General features: G+C 40.3%; 1 protein-coding gene across 5 annotated transcripts in view; it reads left to right on the top strand.

Moving 5' to 3' along the window:
* The first annotated feature begins 560 nt into the window (after nt 1–560).
* Nucleotides 561–20,910, top strand: part of Kcnq5 (potassium voltage-gated channel subfamily Q member 5) — a 519,651-nt gene continuing 499,301 nt past the window's right edge. For all 5 annotated transcript variants that reach the window (XM_038342681.1, XM_038342680.1, XM_038342683.1 and 2 more), the window contains exon 1: nt 561–961. In XM_038342681.1, coding sequence (XP_038198609.1) covers nt 561–961 — 401 coding nt within the window. The remainder of the gene's footprint in view (nt 962–20,910) is intronic.

The raw sequence follows: 20,910 nt of genomic DNA, 5'->3' as shown, positions 1-20,910 counted from the left end.
GGCAGGACCAAGTGTGGCATAGCGGCGGGAGAAACCCAGAGAACTGCTGGTCCAGTTTGTTCACGAGGCACAGGGCGGACTTCACTCTCCGGACAGCTCCAAGCCTCAGGAAGAACCCACCCAAACTCCAGCCCGGGAGACGGACTTACGATCAGGCTGGTGTTCTGCGGGGGAGCAGGATACAGACTAAGCCAACACGGGCTGGGTGTACACGCGTGGGAGCGTGCTTTGGGGACACCCCGCAAGCCCCTGGTCCGGCCCGCGGACCCTCTGGGAGGAGGGAGTGGCAGCCGGGGAACTAAGGGAGAGCAAGGGACACCTCTCAAAGTGACGCCCCCAACAGGTCCGGATTTGGAATTGGCAGGGGCAGAAATCCGGACCTCCCGGGGCCTGCTCCTCACACACCGCCGCCCCCGCCCGGAGCCCGGGCACTGAGCTCGTCTGCCCCCAGGGGCGCCCCGTCGGTTGAGGGTTTCCTCCAGCAGACCTGCCCGTGCACATGAGGCCGCTGCCCCCGCCGCAGGCGCCGGCGCCCCCCTCGCGGTGCCGGTGGTGATGCCATGCCCCGCCACCACGCGGGAGGAGAGGAGGGCGGTGCCGCCGGGCTCTGGGTGAGGAGCGGCGCGGCGGCGGCGGCGGCGGCGGGTGGGGGGCGCCCGGGCAGCGGCATGAAGGATGTGGAGTCCGGCCGCGGCAGGGTGCTGCTGAACTCGGCGGCCGCCAGGGGCGACGGCCTGCTGCTGCTCGGCACCCGCGCGGCGGCGCTCGGAGGAGGTGGCGGCGGCCTGAGAGAGAGCCGCCGGGGCAAGCAGGGGGCCCGGATGAGCCTGCTGGGGAAGCCGCTCTCTTACACCAGCAGCCAGAGCTGTCGGCGCAACGTCAAGTACCGGCGGGTGCAGAACTATCTGTACAACGTGCTGGAGAGACCCCGAGGCTGGGCGTTCGTCTACCACGCGTTCGTGTGAGTACCCGCCCCCCGTGCGCCCCTCAACCATGCCCACTGTGGGGGAACCCCCTGCGCCTGAACCCCTGGGGTGTACTTGGAACCCGCGCCCTGGCCCGAGGCGCGGAAACGCGCGCGCGGGCGCGCACACACACTCACATACACACACGTGGTGGTTTTTATTTCTTTGCACGTGTTCGCGATAGGGCCCTCTGGAGCCCTCCATCTCTCTTGTCCCACCTCTCGCACTTGTTCAGATTGAACCATTTTGCCCTATAGCACCCAAGGAACTGCCGGACAGTTCCAGGTACCTGTGTGATTGGAGGCAGAAGCAGGATTTAAACGACTCAGATAATCGGGAGTGATTAGGTCTTGACATACGTAAACTTAACTGAGTGGGGCGCCCAGGAGCTGGGAAACGCTCTGGGAGGATGGGCACCAACCTGAAGCTGGAGAGTGTGTAGGAGGGGGGAGGCGGTGTGGGATGGAGTGGAGAAGAGAAGGTGAAGGGTGGGTCCACAGTCAGCCCTGGAGGTCCAGCACAGGAAGCTGCTACATGGTGGAGAGAGAGACTAGGTTTTAAGCGCGCGCGCCCGGAAACACGCCTGGTCACCATCACAGCTGTCACCAACGGAAAATCTGTCAGTGCATGTAGTCCTTGCAACAGAAAGGTGGCCTGAGTGTAGGAGTGCTAGCGGGCCATGCAAGCTCTGCTCCACTCAGCTGCAGCAGCAAGTGGGGAAACCGTGGGTTCGGAAACATGGCCCACAGTGCCAGGGCAGAGACTAAAGGGGTCTGTTCTGACCTGGATCAAGCAGTGGGTTCATTTGGCATTTATGGCACTAAGACAAAGTGTGTGTGTGTGTGTGTGTGTGTGTGTAGGTGTGTGTGTATGCGCGTGCATGTGTTAAGTAAGCCTTGCCATCTAGCAGAGAATGCTTAATGAGAAAATGATTGGAAGCAAATGTTTATTTTTCCCTTAGGCGTTAAAAAACCTTTCAGTGGCTTTAAAGTTTACTACTGTTTTTCCCACAACGTCCATTCATTCCATCTCCTGTTAGAGTTAGGTTTAGCTGGACGATTTACAGTCGTCTTTATGCCATTACACCTTGTCTAATTCACTGTTTTTAAAGAACGCTCGTCTTTTTACACCCTCCGCGTCCCTCCCTTCCTTATGTTAAAGCGAAATATATTATTAGCCTTAGGAGACCTTCAGAGAAAGTTGCAGGCACATGCTGACTGATTCCTTGTTTCTTACGTAGTAAAATATGTTTGGGGCACACAAAAATTCCTCCAGAAATGAAGCATGCCATCCTATACTTATCCCTCCCCTGGAATGAAGAATTGGCACCAACCCAGGAAACTTAAAAAATAATACTAACCGAAGAGAAGGGACTGGTTTTGTAAATAGGCGAACCAGAAATATGACCAGGTAGAACTCAGGAAATTGGTCGTGTCTGCACGCTGGGGCCCTCGATGTCTGGAAATTTTTACGGTTCCAGAGTGATATGAACATGTAGGATTAGGTGGGCTATTCCCGTCAGCTTTCTATGTTTGCAAGGCACCCACAGGGAATGTTGTTTTGTATCATCATTGCACCCAAAAGCATAAGTCCTATCCATTATTGATGGAAGAGTTGCACGGAATTAGATGTAATTAATGACAGGGAAACACCACTGACACTTGTTAAGCTCATCTCCTTGGGTAGATATGCAATTAATCTAGTACTTAATGAGCCTAATAAATTATTTTGACCTGTCCGAATATACTGAAAAATTTAGCAATGATGATGCTTAATTTGCAGGAAATGTCCACAGTATGGATGATGATATTTTTAGAACGTGCTCAAAATATTCATGACTTTGAGTTTTAAATATGATGTGATACATTGCATTTTATCTGGGTAAACTACGTGTTATGGATTCAGAGACACAACCACCATTGTTGAACATATTGATGTCTCCTAAGCATTGTTTATAAACATGAATGAAAATTTCTCAAGATACAATATTTTCTTTTTGATATCTGGTTGTTAAGTCGGTTATTATGGGCTTATGGGACTTCTTACACTTCAACAAATGTTGAAACAAATGTTTAAAAAGATTCTAGTTTTAAGTTTTTGCCTGTTAGCCAGCTTTATCAGTGAATTAGGTGGCAAATAATACATAAATTAAGTGCTTGCCAGCACAGTGTTGCTAATATAAAGTTCTCCATAATGCTTCTAAGAGCCTTGCGGCTGTAGGGTTGGAGCATTTCAGGATGCAAGATCCACGTTAGCATGCAATCAGAGTGGACAGAGTCAGCTCCTGGGAAGATGGCACACGATCACTGCAGAGCCCGGGCAAAGAGGGGTAATCACTACTTATGACTTTAAATGAGGTTTTGAATAGCAGGAATTTACACATTAAATTAATAAAGCAAGGTTACTTTGAGCTGTAAGCCTAATAAGACCTTTACAGGAAACTATAAGAAACTAATTTCTAGTGAGGTGTAACTAACTAATGCCCTGCCAGCCTGGGAATCCTCAAATCTTACTTTAATAACGGTTTTTGTAGTGTATTAAGGTCCGTGCCAAGAACAAGTACACTGTGATTAATGAGGTGCTTCAGGGATGAATTTACTTGGTTAGCCCAGTGTTTCCACTGCCAAGAAATGAGAGAACTATGTTTAATATTATACTTCAGGTAAAGAGAAATTTCTGTTAAAATATGTGAAAATAATTATTATAATGATATTTTAATGGCCTGAATGTGATCTTACGAGTATATATCCCAGACTACTGGTAAGGATGCTGGCAAGAACAGAGGTGACCTGTTTCAAGTGACTTCTTCCTTGAATTTGTGGGCCTTAGGTGATCCAGGCACTTCCTGCTCTTTCTGAGTCCCCTGGCAGCAGTGTGCTCTGTCTTCAGCTGTGATACAATTAACTAGATGAGCTCTTAAAATAGGAGATGATTTCTTTGAGTTGTTTGTTTCTTTTAAATTGCCCTTCTTTGGGGGAAATTTACAAGAATTATGGTGGTTGCAGGAGTTCGTGATAGGGTCCCTAAGGAAAATTTGTGTCGCTATGGCAAACGTGGTCAGTCCTGAGGACTCTCACAGGAAGCGCTGTGAGATGCATCCATGCAGAGATACCCATCTAGCATCACATTGCACAGTGTCTTTGCCTGATTTAGTACTGTGGATGAGAATTCATAAATACTTTAAACTAGAATATTCCATCAAAGCTAGGGACCCTGGAGTCATCCTTCCCCTCCCCTGCCCCCAAATGACCATTAAATTTTGCTCATTTGATTTGAAATATTTTTTCCAGATATATCTCTTTCTGTCGTTTGCTGCTGTCTCTGCCCTTCCAGTTTCTCCCAACCTATCCTCTATTGGTTGGCCATCTTCCTTCTGTTGCCAACCTTATAACTGCCATCCTGACACAAGTATTATGAATAAAAACTAAATATGATTGTATCCTTCATAGAATTCCCCATTTATGCATATTTGAACATCTGAGGAATGTGATGATTTCCAAGTTTATGAGTCAAAGCCCTCTGATTTCAAGGAGGAAAGGCATTTGGGTGAGTGTTAGCCTTTCAACAGGTGTGAAATGGTGCTATCAGTATGATAACAGAGGAGATAAGTTACAAAGCTACATGCAAAAGAGCAGGCAGGACGGCTAAGATCAGAAAAGCTAGCAGTCTTTAAAGGGGAAATCAGACATGGGCTGAGTTTGGACAATTAAGTAAGCTATTTCAAGTGGACATAACAGAGCAAATGAGCTATCTTGACAGAGACAATAGCTTTAGTAAAAATGTGGGGTCGTGGATGTGTTGTAACTGTAAGGTTTTTAAGGGAAGGGGAACTGTGGTTGGTATGTAAAATGAATAAACAAAAAGTCTTTCAGGATAAAGCCATTTTCAAGAAAAGGATGGGGGGGGGCATGCACCTAATTTTTAGTAGTCTATGATGATTGTCGTGGAACCTTGTCTTTGTCCTATAGACTGAAGTGGTTAATGAATGGTGGAAATCAAGAGGATACGTCTTAGGATGGAAAAAGATTTGGGAGAGGGAATTTAAAATAGTTAGGATGATCTGTAATTTTCAGGAGGAAACAATTTTACAAAATTTCCATTCTTTCCTACTATATATTTTTTTTTTATCGAATTCACCCTGAAAATGTCTGTTGGTTCTCTGTGTGCTGGGCTGCTGAAAAGGGAAAAGATCATTGCATAAGGAAGTAAGGGAGTAACTGTGGGGATAAAAAGAGATTCACCCAGCGATGTTTCTTTTTCTTCTAAAATTCATTCTTTGAGTCTTTTGTACAATATATTCTTATTATACCCACTTCCTAGTTTCCCCTCCAGCTCCTCTCAGCTCTCCTCCCACTTTCCCATCCTAACTTCATATCTTGTTCTTTAATAACCCATGAAGTCCAGTTCATGTCGCCCATTTGCCACTGGTGGAGAGCTATGTATATATGACTGGCATATGCAAAACCTAAAGAGGGGCAAAATGTTTCCTTCCCTACCAGCCATCATCAACTCTTCAGTTGGGATGGGGCCTTGAGAACTCATCGTGATCCATGCTGGAACATTATCTGGTTTGATCTTGTACAGGCAACCACTGCTGATGTGAGTTTGTCATGTCTGGAAGGTGCTATGTCATGGTGCAATAGGTTCTCCTAACCCCTGACCCTTAGAATTTCTGTGCACCCTCTTACTTGATGGTCCATACCTTTGATGCGTAAGGGGAGGAGGTGTGATACACATGTCCCATTAAGGGCTGGGTACTCCAGGCATTTGTTTAAAAAAATGTTAGAGATACAGAATTGATTGCATGTTTTCACTCATCTAAGGGGTCAATGAAGATGATTCCAGCCTGTGATTTGGGAAATAGAAGTATCATTCAGTAATTTATGTGGCAAACTGTGAAGACTCAAGTTCACAGGAATATTAAGAGTTCAAATTTGTTCAAGTAGAATTTCAGATGTGCTTAGTTACTTGGGGGACAATTGGAAGGCCTGGGAACAGGAATCCAGCTTAAGTCTTGTCTCATGGGCTTTAGGTCAGCAACCCCTAGTATTTCAAGCACATAGAACTCACACAGGAAAAAATACTTTGAGGAAATCAATTCATTAAAAAAAAAAATCTCGAGATTAATAGAAATGTCTTGATCCTATACCTAGATTATGAATATTTATCAGCTTGTGGCAATTAGAACAATGAATCAAAAATCAAAGAAAAGCAAAAAGGGTGGATGAGTAAGAATTCGAAGATAGATCCAGAACACTGATGAAATAATCCAGAGGCTCAAAAACTGATGAAGCTTTACTAGATTTTTTCTGAATGATGCTCCTGAAGAACAAGGTCTTTGTTGCCAAAGCGTATGTGGAATGACTCAGGTCATAAGTATATTTTAGTATATCCAAGTATGATTAGGAATTATGTAAATTAGGCTCCAGGTTCCTTGGGACAGTTTATGAGAACCTCATGTCATCTTTCTGACTTAATTATAGCTCTCCCCAAGTCTCCATTCCCCTGATTACTAGCCTTGCTTGCCCACGTTGTCCTGTGTCTCATGACTATTCTATTGTTCATGCTATGCTATTTTCCACTAAGTGTACCTTGACTTTTCAACACATACTTTCAATTTTCATTGCCTCTTCAAATTGCAATACAAAAGTAGCTTCATAGGCACATTTCCACGTGGCTGGTATGGATGAGGTAGGTACCACTTTTTTTTTAGATTTCATTGCATTCTGGGAAGGCAATGAATAAATATATCATGGTGCTTCATTTATCTTTGTGGTGGTGGTGATGTCTTTTTGTCCCAGACCTTTAGTACTTTCCCTTGCATAAAGTCTACTTAATTCAGAATCTTATTTATTTAGCAAGGTCTTAGGTATCTCATCGGGCCGTGTTAATTGCTAACTGGATGAATGAAGGAGTGGTTTTTTTTCGAAGTCCTCCATACAGAAATTTCAAGTAGACCAAAACTGAAAGAAATATCAGGTCTTTGCAATTTTCTTGGAGATGCTAATGCCTCAGAATATGATGGTTTGACCTCTGTCTTTTCTAAGAAACTGATGTGAAGCAATCATTTGACCCTTTGGGTTTCTGACTCTTCATCTATGCAGGGCCATAATAGTGTCTTCCACCCATGTAAAATGGCAGAATAGAATGATTCTAAAATACTATCACAGAAGGAACAAAGTATTTGGAATACAAAGTTATTTGGTATTTTAATCATTTCCCTTCTCATCTCTGAGCTGGAATGTAGCGATATTTCAGTTATAATTTTAATAAAGAAAGCTTGCCTGAAGGTCAGAAAGTAAAACAGCCCCACTGGTCAACCTTACAGACCAGGCAGTGGTGACACACACCTTTAATTCTAGTAGCCACACTAGTTTGCCATAGAAACCAGGCGGTAGTGGTGCAAGCCTTCAATCCCAGCACTAGAGAGGAATATAAAATGGGAGGAGACAACTCTCACACACAGTCTCATTTGAGATTCCTGGAGGCAGGATTGCCATTTTGCACTGAGGTAGAGGTAAGAGCCAGTGGCTGTTTGTTTTGCTTTTCTGACCTTCGGGTTGAACCCCAGTTTCTGTCTCTGGGTTTTTATTAATCATACTACATTGATAATTATCTCCTAATCCATGGCTATACCTTCATGCCCTACTCCTCAAGTTCTATGTGCCCTACCATAGCTAATGGCACCTTTCCAATATTTAGCACAACATTCCTCTGATTGGAGAAGGACCCTGGTCCTTGCCTCTCCCCACTCCATGTGCTTAACAGCTGTAGTCCATGTGTGCCTCTTAGTACATTTACTGATATCCAACTCTCCAGACCATACTAGTTCCCCTTTGGTAGATGGAATTTTACTCTACTGTTTGCTTTCTGTATCTGATGTCATTAGACCTAATTAATTGCTTATTATTTGCATAAGAATTCTGTTCCAAATTAAGTCTGTATCTATAGAAACTGATGCTTACATTTTGTTTAAAAGGCATTCATTAAAAAAATACTTATTTTCCTTAGGTGCAGAGGGGTTCAATTTATTCTGCTTTATATTCAGCTAATATAGTAACATAATATATACTTTTGCAAATCAGTCTATTTTTTAAAAATATAAATAAATACTTTCATACTTGAGGCCTATGAGCCAATTAAAAAATGTTAAAATTGTTCATATATCAACATTGGGAATAGGATGGCATAAAAGAAACAAAAATATGAGAACAGTATTTCAAAGTGGAATAAAGTTGTGGTGCAAGAAGCTCTATAAACAAGGAAGATAGCCAGAAGCCTTTTGATAATTGCTTGCAAAGGAGTAATGCCAATATTAATTTTTAATTGCAAATGGCTATTTTGGCAGATGAAAATGCCGGCAGAGCATGTTTTGCCCTAACCCAGTGGTGTGAAACTACTGGAAGCCAAAACATTGACTAGCCACAATCCAGTTTTACAGGAGGATGTGTCCATGTTTGCACTTTATTTTTCATTTTTCTCCAAGCATTTATAAGCGTACTCTTCAACATTCTATTTGGTTGCAAAATGGGAGGCAGATCGGCATGTAACTTCTTTTTTTTTTTTTTTTTTGCATTATTAGTAAAATTCTTTGACGAGTTTCAGAGATTCCTAGTGATTTTTTTTAACATTTTTTTGTATGACTTTGTCAGAAGAATGAGTTTCCTAAGTGTTTGTTAATTCAGCAGTTCTCAAATTTGAAAATAATTTTTACTTTTCTATTAGGTATATGTGTTTGCTAGTCTACACACATCGCTAAGCTTACAACATCAACACACATACTGCATTCATCATCAGAGAGTTTACCTTTCTTCTGTTACTCCAGTAAAAGCCAAATGAGTCAACTGAACAAAAAGAAAGAAAAAAAAGAAAACTGCTAAATTCATTCAGTTATATAAGATTAGCTGGTAATTTTAAAGTTAACTGATTTTAACTGTACGTGAAGAGATATGGCTTTTACAAACACAGTCATATTGGACATTATCCCCTTAGTAATATTTATAAGACTATTCTAGACTGTTTCTTCTTGACTCCATGGTAGGATGATCTTCTATTACTGTAATATTAAAGTTTATATTCCTTGTCTGTAACCATACATCCAGTTTCTCATGTAACTAAAAGCCACAGAAGTTAATGTGTTCAATGCTAGTTATTCCACAAAGTGGATGATATCACAGAAGTACATGATTAGGTTCAAATTCAACCTCAGTTTTGCTCCTACTGATTTGATAGCCACAATGAAGTTGCTTTTAATACCAGCTTTCTTAGTTTGTGAAATGGGAAGAGGACATATTAAATTATAATATTAGAGTTACATGTGAGAGTTGTGTATATTTATATAAAATAATTAAAATATATGTATACTTCCATTAATGTGTTGACTGCTTTTGAAACTGTTAATACAATTAGGAATAATATGGTAGAAGGCTCTATTTCAATTCTAAAATTCTAGGATTTTAAAAAGTATTACCACCTATTGGTCAATCTTTGAAACAGATAGAACTAAGGCAGGCAATAATGACCTCTCTATTTTTTCTTCTTTCCCTCCCTCCCTCCCTCCCTCCCTCCCTCCCTCCCTCCCTCCCTCCCTCCCTCCCTCCCTCCCTCCTTCCTTCCTTCCTTCCTTCCTTGCTTTTCTAATGGAGTCTCCTGATGTGGTCCAGGTTGGCCTCCACATCTGTATCAAGCCCAGGTTGGTTCCTGAGTCATGGGATTACAAGCATGCACCAGAACATGCAAATATCACTAGCTCTCATTTCAGTGTACTTCTTGGCCAAAGCTACAAATGATGGCTTGGAGGAGATCTAAATCAGAGATGGTCATCTTTGAAACTAACAGGCAGTTAGGATGCAGACTGGGGAAATGACGCAGGAAGAAAGGAACATAGGGTTCTAGAGTGAAACGGTGTTTTTAAATTATCCAATGTAGAAGATAAAGAGAGAGAGATTTGTTATTTCTGGTAATTGGGTTGGGTTGTTATATAGATAGTGGGGCCATTAACTGGGACCAGGACTTCAGGTGGCACAACAAGTTGAGGTATGTAAGCAGTGATAAAAATGAGATTAACTATGGAGATACTGAGCTTTCAGTGCTGGTGGAATTCCTGATAGTGTGTTTATAGTAGTAGCTCATGGATACTGCTTTAAAATTTTGGATATAAAAATCACAAGGAAGGCAGTAAAGAAAAAGTTAGTAGGGCATGCTGGATACCTGGATAATGCCTGCAATTAAGGGTAGACGAGGATAGAGGGAATGGAATAGAGTAATAGCAAGATGTAGGGGAAACAGACTAAACATTGGTAAGTAGCATTTAACTTAAAAATATCTACTGCCTCTCCCCCTACCGCTCTTCTCCCCTTCTCCCTTCCCTTCCATAACCACTAAATAGATATCCAACCTCAAAAAAAATCTACTGCATACTCTATCCTAGCTATTAGGAGTTTCTATATGCAAGAAAACATCTATAATCTAGAACCAGAAATCTTAATTTTCCTTATAACTAGGAGGTTAATATATGGCCTTAGAAATGCATGTTTATCATAGGAGAACCTCTAACTTGGAATAATAAAATTATGTATGGCTATTTCAATTCACCAAATAGTTAGGTCACAGAAGTAGAATAGTTACACTAAGGATTCTTGAGGACCCCATTTAAAACTTTCAACATATGCTCCTGAACTCAGAAGTGACTGTTCCTACTCATGCAGATGTTGGCAGATGTTGGTAAGTATAAGAAATGGAGCTTATTGACAGGCTCTAGTTTAACAGTAATGAATACCAAATGGATATTCAAGTATTTAGAAGAAATCTATGCCTCTTCTTGAGGTTCAGATCCAGCAAGGAGTCAGAACACGGAGGATTATAACATTCCCACTGAATTCAGCCTCTGTATGTAACATGGTTCTATTTTATTTTCATGCTGACATGCTGCTGCAGTCCTTCTAAAAGTAGAACAGTACCTACCTTAGGGAAGAAATCACCCAGCCATTGTGTTTCTGCTGATCATGTTGACTTCTAGACTGATGTAGGCTACCAGTTGGGTGTGACCATGCTCAGGAGCCTCTCATGCCTCCCCCCTTTGAAAAATGTTGTCATCACCCTACTGAAATTGGAAGTGCTATTTTCACAGCATCTCTACCAAGAAAAATTCCCTTACATGGTTCCCAAGCTATTGCACCCAGGGTTGAGCCTGATGAGTTGCTTCACAAATTCCTGTCTTTAAACTAGTTAGGTCATGCTGCTGAGAACTATTTTTCAGAGCTCACGGATATGGAGTTCTTTTTTTTCCCTAGGCTTCTGGGCTGGAAGGAGATAATAAAAATAAGTTTATAGATGGCATTAGGTGAAGTAACGTAAGCCATTATAAATAAGAATAGTAAAGACACTATCACACTATGCTGAAGAAAGATACTATTTTTTAATCAAATGATAGTTAACATAATTCACAATGTTATCAAAGAAGTCATAGAATTTTTCCCTCTATAAACGAATAAGCAAATATTTGTCTCTTTTTTCCCTTTTCTCATTTGTTGTTTTCAATTCCCTTTCAATGCTGTAGTCTTAATATAGATTTCCAAAACATGTTCAAGACATTGAAGAGACTTCTTCACAGCCATCTATTGTGTCTTGTTCCATTGGCTTCAAGGACCACATGGCAAGCCAGTAAATTAGTTATCACGACTAAGAGTCAACCAGAGCACTGCATCTGCGGTCATGGTAAAAAGGAGAATAGGGAGATTTCGGAGAAAGACCTGGAGTCCTTTTCCCTTAATTAGCTGCTCACAAGCAAAGGGAATGACAGAATCAAGTGCTCAAGATTCCAACCACGTATGACCATTCCCAAGCAGTAATTATGTGTTCGTCCTTATGTAGAGATGGGGGTGTGCAGGAGGCTTATTTGAGCTATGGGGAGAATTAGCATTTGGCAGTGAAGATGTGTTAAATGAAGAGATAGTAAAGGGGCTGGGTAGAGAGTGCCAGGGGAGAAAACTGGCCTTTCAGGAGACTATCGGACAGAGAGGAAAACACAACACAAACTACAGCCCTGCAGCAGCACCCATAAGAGGGCAAGTCCCAAAGACATTAAAGTATGCCAGAGAAGAAAAACAACATTGTACATGTAAAACTATGCAGAGCTCCAGTAAAGTACAAAGCTGAGATAAGTGAGGGTCGCCAGAAACCAGTGGACAAGTCAAGCATCTTGGAACCAATACAAGAGCTTCTGCAACACCATGTGCTAGGGGGACATCCAGTTTCACAGTAAATACACTCAATGCCCTGGATGAAAACAACACAGCAAGGGGGTTGTGAATGGGCACAACCAATTAGCATCTCCAAGAACACCTGAGAGGAAGGAGTCTCCTGAAGTATAATGTGTAACTAGAGAGCAAACCTCAGGGAAGGGAGCAGTGTAGAACTTTCTTTGCCAGTAGAAAATCTGGTGGGAACATAAATTCCCAATCGCCAAGAGAGAAGTTAATAAGTGCCAAGTATTCTAAAGAGCTTGAGATAAGTCACTGGACACTGTTGCGGGGGTGACAGAGAGGAGAGAGAACAGGCCGTGAAACCAACAACTAAACGGGTGCAGAGAGGAAGGAGAATGGTACATGAGGAAGCAACAGGGCAAAGTGAAACCTTGAATTTCTTCAAGAAGTGCTAGGTCTGTCCAAAATTGCATGGAAAGTCTGTCCTAAGAAAAGAAAGTGGAGTAATTGAAATGAACAAGGTATCAGAGAGAGAGAGAGAATTGAAATTGCGATTAATACATGTTTGATGTGATTTAAAAAATTAAAACTAATTAAATAAAAAAATGAAAAGCGGGTGTAGCAATGTTGGGAGATGTAACAAGACATCACTGGGTAATGAATGATTCCCTCTCTTTCTTTCTCTCTCCCTATGTGTGTGTGTCTCTCCTCTCTCTCTCTCTCTCTCTGTGTGTATATTCACACACTTATGGTTAAATAACATTAAGTTCATAATCAATACTATTGAAGCTTAAAGTACGTCATGTATTTTCTCCATCACAACCCTCTCTGGTTTAGGAACATTTGGTAGTCCTTTAGCCTTGTTCAGAATTAACTGAACATGTGCAGCAAGAGATCTGAAATGTGAGCTGTCCCTCACATACCTACAGAATGACATTAAAAAAATAATACCTTACTGAGTCCATGGACTGTAAATGAATATTCAAATATCGAATCTGTGAATACTGAAGATTAACAATGCATACATACACCGCGTGTGTTTCTGTTCATCGGTATGTTCAAAAAATGTGGGCATAATAAATACCTTCTTATTCCCAGTCTCCTGTCTTTCTGTCTCCTATCATCTTCTTTATCCATTCTTAGAGGAAACTCTGTGCATTTTCTGGGAGGTGCTAGAGACAAAGTTTCGTTTGAACCAACCTGACTACAGTGATTGCCCACTGAAATTCTTGGAAACTTAGTTTGTATAATTTTTCAGATGAAGATTGTTCTAGAATGACTAGCACCAGGCCTCAGAGAACATGAGTTCTTAGAGTAAGTAATTTCTACCAAATCATGTTTTCCTGTCTTCTAAAACTCAAGGATCCAGGGACTGAGGTCACTTCAGATGTTTAATATACTATTGTTTAAACTCTTCTAGAAGGTTGTCAGAATTAAAACAATAAATGGGCAACAAACAACATCACTGATTCTGTAACTATGAAGTGAAGCATTAGCCATTGTCTAGGGTTCTCTTTGGGTAGACCTCCTATATCTGGGCTCACTGTTTTTGCTCTGTAGTAGCAGATGAGTGGTTCCTTTCTTAGACTGGTCCCCACTGACTGCATGATAAGTGCCACCAAGAGCTGTCGGTCACCATCTTACCCAGGATATTCATAATCAAAAGCATCCATTTCTGGCTCAGCATGATTGGTTTCTTGGAATATTTTTGAAATCTTGACGTTTTGAACACGTTATTTCAGCAAACCGAGGAGTTTAAACTTTTGTATCATATTTCCTTCCTGCAAATATAACAGTGCTATTTTCTTTTATTGAAAGAAAACCCAAGGAGAAAGTACTTCTGGCTTCCCTAAAATTCTCACATATACCCAACCCCAGTTAATGTAGTGATTTCCACTTCCCTCTGAGTAACTTCCATGATGTGGTTCAGCCTTTGTTAAAATAAAGCTAAGGCTAAGCGGACAGTGTAGGAAGATGACATATAAGACAAATGAATATTTAATTACAGACTAGATACATCAGTGTTAATGTCTTACACAGACAGATAGGTCAGTGGGCTGTTTAGTTGTATTTCGGACAGCAATGCATCCTTCTAGGTCTTTGTAAATATTAAGGATACTGTCTTTTACATATGTTTATATGCATGTACACATACAAAATCAAAATGTGTGAAACACCCCTTCATTTCAAAACATAAACAAGGTTTGTGTGAATAACTTCAGCAACAAATGGTGAGTTTATTTTAAGAGTAAATTTCACAAATATATGTACCTCTAAAAATAAAAGTAGTAAAAGTTCTAAAACGTTTATTTCCTTCACTAAATATAACAGTTGTATTCAAGTGGAACAGCTTGCAGCTATTGGTGATCTCATGCCTGAAGAACCATAGAGATTTTGAAAAAGGTATGTGTGCATCTGTGGATACACACACACACACACACACACACACACACTTTACTGCTGTTTCTATACACATATTATCCAGGAAGATACCTTCAATGAAGAGAAGCTGTGCATAGATGCATGTATTCTACCAATCTAGATTTGCTGTAGCTTGGGATGTCATCTACCTAGGACAGAGTTCTCCTAGACTGGTTTATTATTAGTTACTTCATTATAAGGTGGCTCTGTTGCCCAAAGACAAGTGCACACCTTTGGCATGTTCTCATTATACATTATCGTCTGTCCATATCCATGAGTACTAAGATACAAGTCACTATTGTTTTTATTACATTTGAAGGGGTTCATCTTATTTACCAGCCCTACAAAATCTTCAAATAACTTAGAATCATCATAGCTATAATAATGGTCTTGCTTTTTTTCTCCTATAGGAAGAACTATAAACAGAATAAAACCATCAAGAGAAGCTGTCTTTGTAAAGACAAGCACAGAACAACAGGGCTAGAGTTAAGTCCTGCAGATCTGGAGGCCACTGCAAACAATATTTATGGGAACACCAATAATTCACATTTATTCCTGTAGTGTCCATGATGTTCTCATGGTACACTCACGTAATTGAGTAATTCCAGCAGGGAACTCAAGTTCAAAATGCTGAAAACGTTTGCTGTGTGGCCTAGTGTTTTCTCTTTTGTGTCCTTGTCCTGTAGGCAGGCAGCTATGGAGACGTGCCTGGCGAGGAAGTTATCCCTAGAGTTGAAGTAGAAACGATCTCACCATTTAAAGTGAGTGAGAAAGAACAAGCAAGTATAAAGTAAACAGAGAAGAAAGACAGGAGACAGAGGAAGATAGAGCTGACCTAGAGTAGAAAGAAAATTAGAAAAGCAATGCCTTAGGATGAGAGAGCGAGAGAGGGAGTGTTGGGGCAGAACCTGAGGCTCAGAGACTCCATCCTGTTCTTACCAAGCCCAAGCGTTCTCATTGGCTGACAGTCAGGTATCCCATAGGTGTGCTTATAAGTGCCCCTCTCCGTCTATAAGAAGCAAGCAGCTCCTTTTTTTGTGGAAAGAAAGGAATGCAAATTTATGTGTCCATAACATGACAAATTTATTTTCTTATTTCTAAGTTCCCAATGGGAGTCGTTCTCTGCCATTAGACACCAGTATTGATAGTAAGCATTAAAAACAAAAAACAATACGGATGAAATGACATTCCATGTGGTAGACAAGGGTGGTGCAGTAGAAAACTTCAAAGGAATATTGACCACAACTATGTCATGCTTTGTGTAATTAGTTGCCATTGAAACTATTTCAATTTATTCACAGTCTGGAAGATCTACTAAGTACATAAAACCTGTGAGTGTTCATATGACAAAACCTACACACAGGGAATGGAAATGACACCATAAGGAGGTTGAGACACGTATAACTACCACACAGAGAAAACTGCAGCAATTGAGTTAAATGGATGTTGATAACAGACATGATGATGTGAGCCCAATGGCATGGCAGTCACCAGGGACGCTGTGTTGGAGAGGCTGATTTTTGTTTTACATTGTAAAACTTGTAGTGCTATTTATGAGAGAACAGTGTTACTTCTCATCAATGTAGGTGGGAGAGCGTCATGGTGTTTCATGCGGATGGCAAATGAGACCTTCTTAGAATACCCACACCAATGTTAATGGAACAAAGCTCACAAGGAAAATAATAGGTGAGGTATGGACAGTGTCATACAGTAATGCCATGTGGTAGTCGAGTTGGATAAACTAGAACTACTTAATCAATATTCATACCTCTGAAACTTAATGTTGAATCTAAACTAAGTGCGTGCAGGCAGGCATGCATGCCCAACACATGATTGTAACCTCAGTTCTCGGGAGGCTGGGTTGAGAAGCTTTAGGGTATAGTGCCAGTCTTGACTTTATAACAACAAACCTTACCTAATCAAAGAAGAGGTGAAATATGGGATGAATTTTTACAGTGTGAAGAACCTATACAGTATTCAAAACCAATGAAACCGATATTCATGGATTACCTAGCATGTGTGTATTTGGAAAACATTTTTTTAATATTTAGCATTGATAATTGGTATCTGCTAGTATAGCTTTGGGGTGATAGAATTGGGAAAGCATATGTATTGGTTTCAACTTAATCGAATGTAATAATTCTTTAGGAATAAAAATTAAATCTGAGCAAACACAACAAAATGAGTCTTTATGTGTGGGGGGGCATATGTGGACATTTATTTTATTTTTTCACACCCTGTATGTTTCAAATACTTCTGAAAAGGAGAAAAACAAGGACAAAGTATATTTGTTTGTATGGCAAAGGGAGGCATTTTCCTGAACTAATCCTCGAAACTGACGATATTGTCTCAGTTTTATTTCTGAGACTCCCGTGTTTTTAGTGTGTGCTGTATCATTTTAGTCACCTGAGAAAAATGAGATTTTTAAAATATGTTCAAGACATGACTTTCTTTGAGCAAAATGAGGTTTTAATAAAATTAAGGCATGACTTCCTTTGGCCAGACTAATGAATGGTGGTTGGAGAGGTCTGTGTTTGGGCACTGACCTTGTTCTGTTCACAGATGGGCAGAAGAAGAACAGCGCTGGAAATGAGTGGCGTATTGGTCATGAACACTTAGTGTGGATTAAGGGCTAAGTTCCCAAATGTTTCAGCTCTTCGCTGTTTGCACAATGCCATGCAAAGTAAAACAAAATCGAACCATGCCCTTAAAAACACATGCACACATGTGAACATACACATGATTGTACACATTTCCAAGAGTTCCCATATCATGAGATCCAAAACCATGAATAGACACATTGTCTTGTCAACCTGTGAGTAGAGATCCTCGAGGATTGAATCACCCTTTACAGGGGTCACCTAAGACCATTGGGAAACACAGATTTTTACATAATGGTTCATAAAAGTAGCAAAGTTACAGTTATGGAGTAGCAACAAAAATATTTTTATGCTTGGGGGTGTTCACCACAACATGAGGAACTGTATTAAAGCATCAGAGCCTTAGGACGGTTGAGAAGCACTGCCTTAGAGGAGATGGTTTAAATCTCCAGAGGAGACAGCTACTGGAGTAGTGTCTGTGAATATATTTAGCCATGGTTGCTGCTGTCCCAATGAAGAATTTGTCTGACTCAAGGAGTCTATAAGTTTGTTGATATTGTTTATGAAAGTCAATCTTGGAGCACAAGTGACCAAAATATACAGTCCACTCTTGATTATTTTTTCCCAATGTTTCTTTCAAGCTTAGGGAATAAAACTTCGGGCACAGAAAACCCATCTACCCATTACTTATGAGCAATAATTGAGGGTGGTGTGAATCACCTGAAGCGTTTTATGTGCAAAAAAGAAACCCAGTCAGATGACAAGTAAGTTCTTGGCATTGAACCCTGACCACCAGCACAGACTATGACTAAGGAATGACACTTTCGTATAAAGTCATGAACACTGTGAGCCTCACACTTCTTACTTACAAAAAGGTGAGTGGACATGAGACCCAGGAGGTTGCTTCACTGAGTGAGTAAATACTGCATTAACTGACAGCCATGGGGAGATAATACAACCCTATTGCCAATGCTGTGATTTTTCTCCTGTCTATACCTATATCTATCTACACACACACACACACACACACACACACACACACACACTTGAGGTTTAAGGGCTCAATACCTTTTTAAATACTAAACCATTTTCGGTTATCTCTCACAAACATGAACAAATACAGATTTTTGGTCTAATCAAACAATTGAAATACACTTATGTGAGATAGAAGCTAAAGGTTTTTTGATTTCTTTCTATCCTCTAATCTGCATTATATCATTTCAACCTGTAATTGACAATCTAATAATTTACCTTAACCATGTTTTTTTTCCTCTGGCCAACTAGCTTAAGTATAAAAAAAATGGTAACTCACAGATAGCTAGGTTAAAACAATTTAAGTAGGTGTGATACCAACACAGATTTTAAAACCCTGCCAACTCAAGTAGTGCAAAAAAAATAAAAGTGCTACAAATACCTTAAAATGTGCTTTTCAAGCTGACTTTCAAATCAAGCCCAGATTTATATAGCTGTATAAAAAGCAGGAAAAGGAAGGTAGAAATTCCAGAATATTTTTAAACTGGTTTAAGCATCTTAACACTTTATTGTTTTCTCTGCTAGAAGACTAAATGAATGCAGTTACCTCTGGGGAAAAAATCCATTTTAAGGAGAAAATACTTAAAATTCTTACCTATGTAGAGGAAAAGGAAAAAGGAACACCATTTTAGAAGTTGGGGGAGCAGATCTCTATGTCCTCTAAGACAATACAGAGTGTTTATGTCTTCTTGTCCCACCATATATACTAGAAATTAGTTCCAAAAACCCCATAGATAACTAAATATTATTGTCATATTCCATAATGTTTGTATTTAACCTACACATTCCTTGAATATACCTTAAATTACTATCAAATTATTATAATATCAATAAAATGTCAGTATTGTATAGTTGTTCTGCTCTATTATTTAAAAGGCTAATGTCTATGTAGAGAATACATATTTAGTACAGACACAATTTCCTTTCACACATTTCAGTACTTGAATCCACTGAATCCATCACCCATGTGGAACCCACATATGGAAGCTAGATCATATCTCATTTCCTTTTGAAAACCCATCATACAGATACACCGTGGGAGTCAGTGATATGAAGATGAAGCCATTAGTTTACGTCTTCAAGTAGTTTCTGTCATAAGGGAGAAAACTTGGCATGCACACAGTCTGGCATGGTCTTTGAGATGCCACAAAAACGCAGTGTGCAGGAGCTCGTCCCACAGGGACGTGCTGAAAGACAACAGGCAGCCAAACTGAGAACATATGAAGGGAGAAAACTGAAACCGAGACCAAAGGCAAAAGAGAAAACTTATCAAATGTATTGGCGAGGTGGGGGAAGTAGGGAGATTTCAGCTTTCATAGTCTTCTTCTCATACCTGTTCATCTATTTAACATAGCTGCCACTTAAGGCTGTGTAGTTACCCCATTAGCTTTTAATCTCTACTATAAAATCTTCAAGAGAGAAAATACTCCATTCCTCTCCGTTCAATAGCACCTAGCACAAGACCAAACAGCCGCTGGGTACAAAATAAATGCTCTTTCAGTTGAACAGGGTGAACAGAAGAACGGATGGATGAATGGATGCGAAGATCAATGGAGAGATACTTCGACAGACAACACAGAGCGATGGATAGATCTTCTGTATTTAGAAAGTCATACACTCGGGCTATGGCTGCTTCAGTGGAAAAACCAACATAGGAAGAAAAATGCAATACACAGGGTGTGGTAGAATGTAAAAATATTTTTACTAGAAATACACTTGGAATGTATTATAAATTGGAAATTATTTCCACCTATGTCTGGCCCTTCCAAAACTTCACATTCATGAACACACTAATATACTTATTAAATTTTTGGACTAAGTCTTGTTTGCTTTAGAAGTCTATTCTTTCATTAAGGTGACAGTATTTTTTTTTTTAGCTAGCAATGAAATCTTCCAGTTAAAATACTAATGTTGCAATGTGTACCTCAATTATGTGAAAATAAACTGCCTATTCCACTGGAAAAAAAATCTAAATTCGGTTAACCCCTTTAAAGTGGTGTTACATATCAAAGAGTACACCTTCAAACTACCAATGGAGGAAAAATAAAACCGTCCTGGAGACGTAAGCAGACCAAGCAGACAGCTGGAATTTTGGGGAAATGTCTGTGGCATTTGAGTTTATTTTTAAGGGAGAGTAAAAATTTTCCATTAAATTTTATAATGCAATAACATTTAAAAAGCTTACACTCAATAAGCACATTTATAATGTTGATGTAAAACTCAAATTATATTTTATTCATGAATTACAGATTTCTTCGCTGATGGGGCCAGCAACATTTTATAAGTCGTTTCCATCCCCTTCATCACTTCCTCCTTTTGCTTCAATGTCCACACTCACACGCATACCTGTTTTTACATTTTGATGAGCTCCCCATGTGTAAACAATCATATAAGGTGTATGAATTAAGAAACACATCAAACAATCTCTGGTAAATTAAAAGGAGCCAAACTTTCTATAATGCCTAGGTAACTTTGAAAGCCCTTGAGAAGGGAAGCGGTGTGGGGGCGCTCTGTAGCTTCCTGTCTTTCTCAGTTGGATGGTTCTGAAGGTGAAGACATTTTAATTGCGTGCTTCCTTAGAACAGTGGGATATTAATTCCTCTGAATCATTCTCTCCAGCTTTGAGCCCCACTCTCATCTTCGTGAAATTCTTTCCCCTCGCCTCCCTCTAGTCGCTCCCTGCTTCTT

The sequence above is a fragment of the Arvicola amphibius genome, chromosome 9, assembly GCF_903992535.2.
Source record: "Arvicola amphibius chromosome 9, mArvAmp1.2, whole genome shotgun sequence".
NCBI lineage: Eukaryota > Metazoa > Chordata > Mammalia > Rodentia > Cricetidae > Arvicola > Arvicola amphibius.
This window is presented reverse-complemented; position numbering and strand designations above follow the sequence as displayed.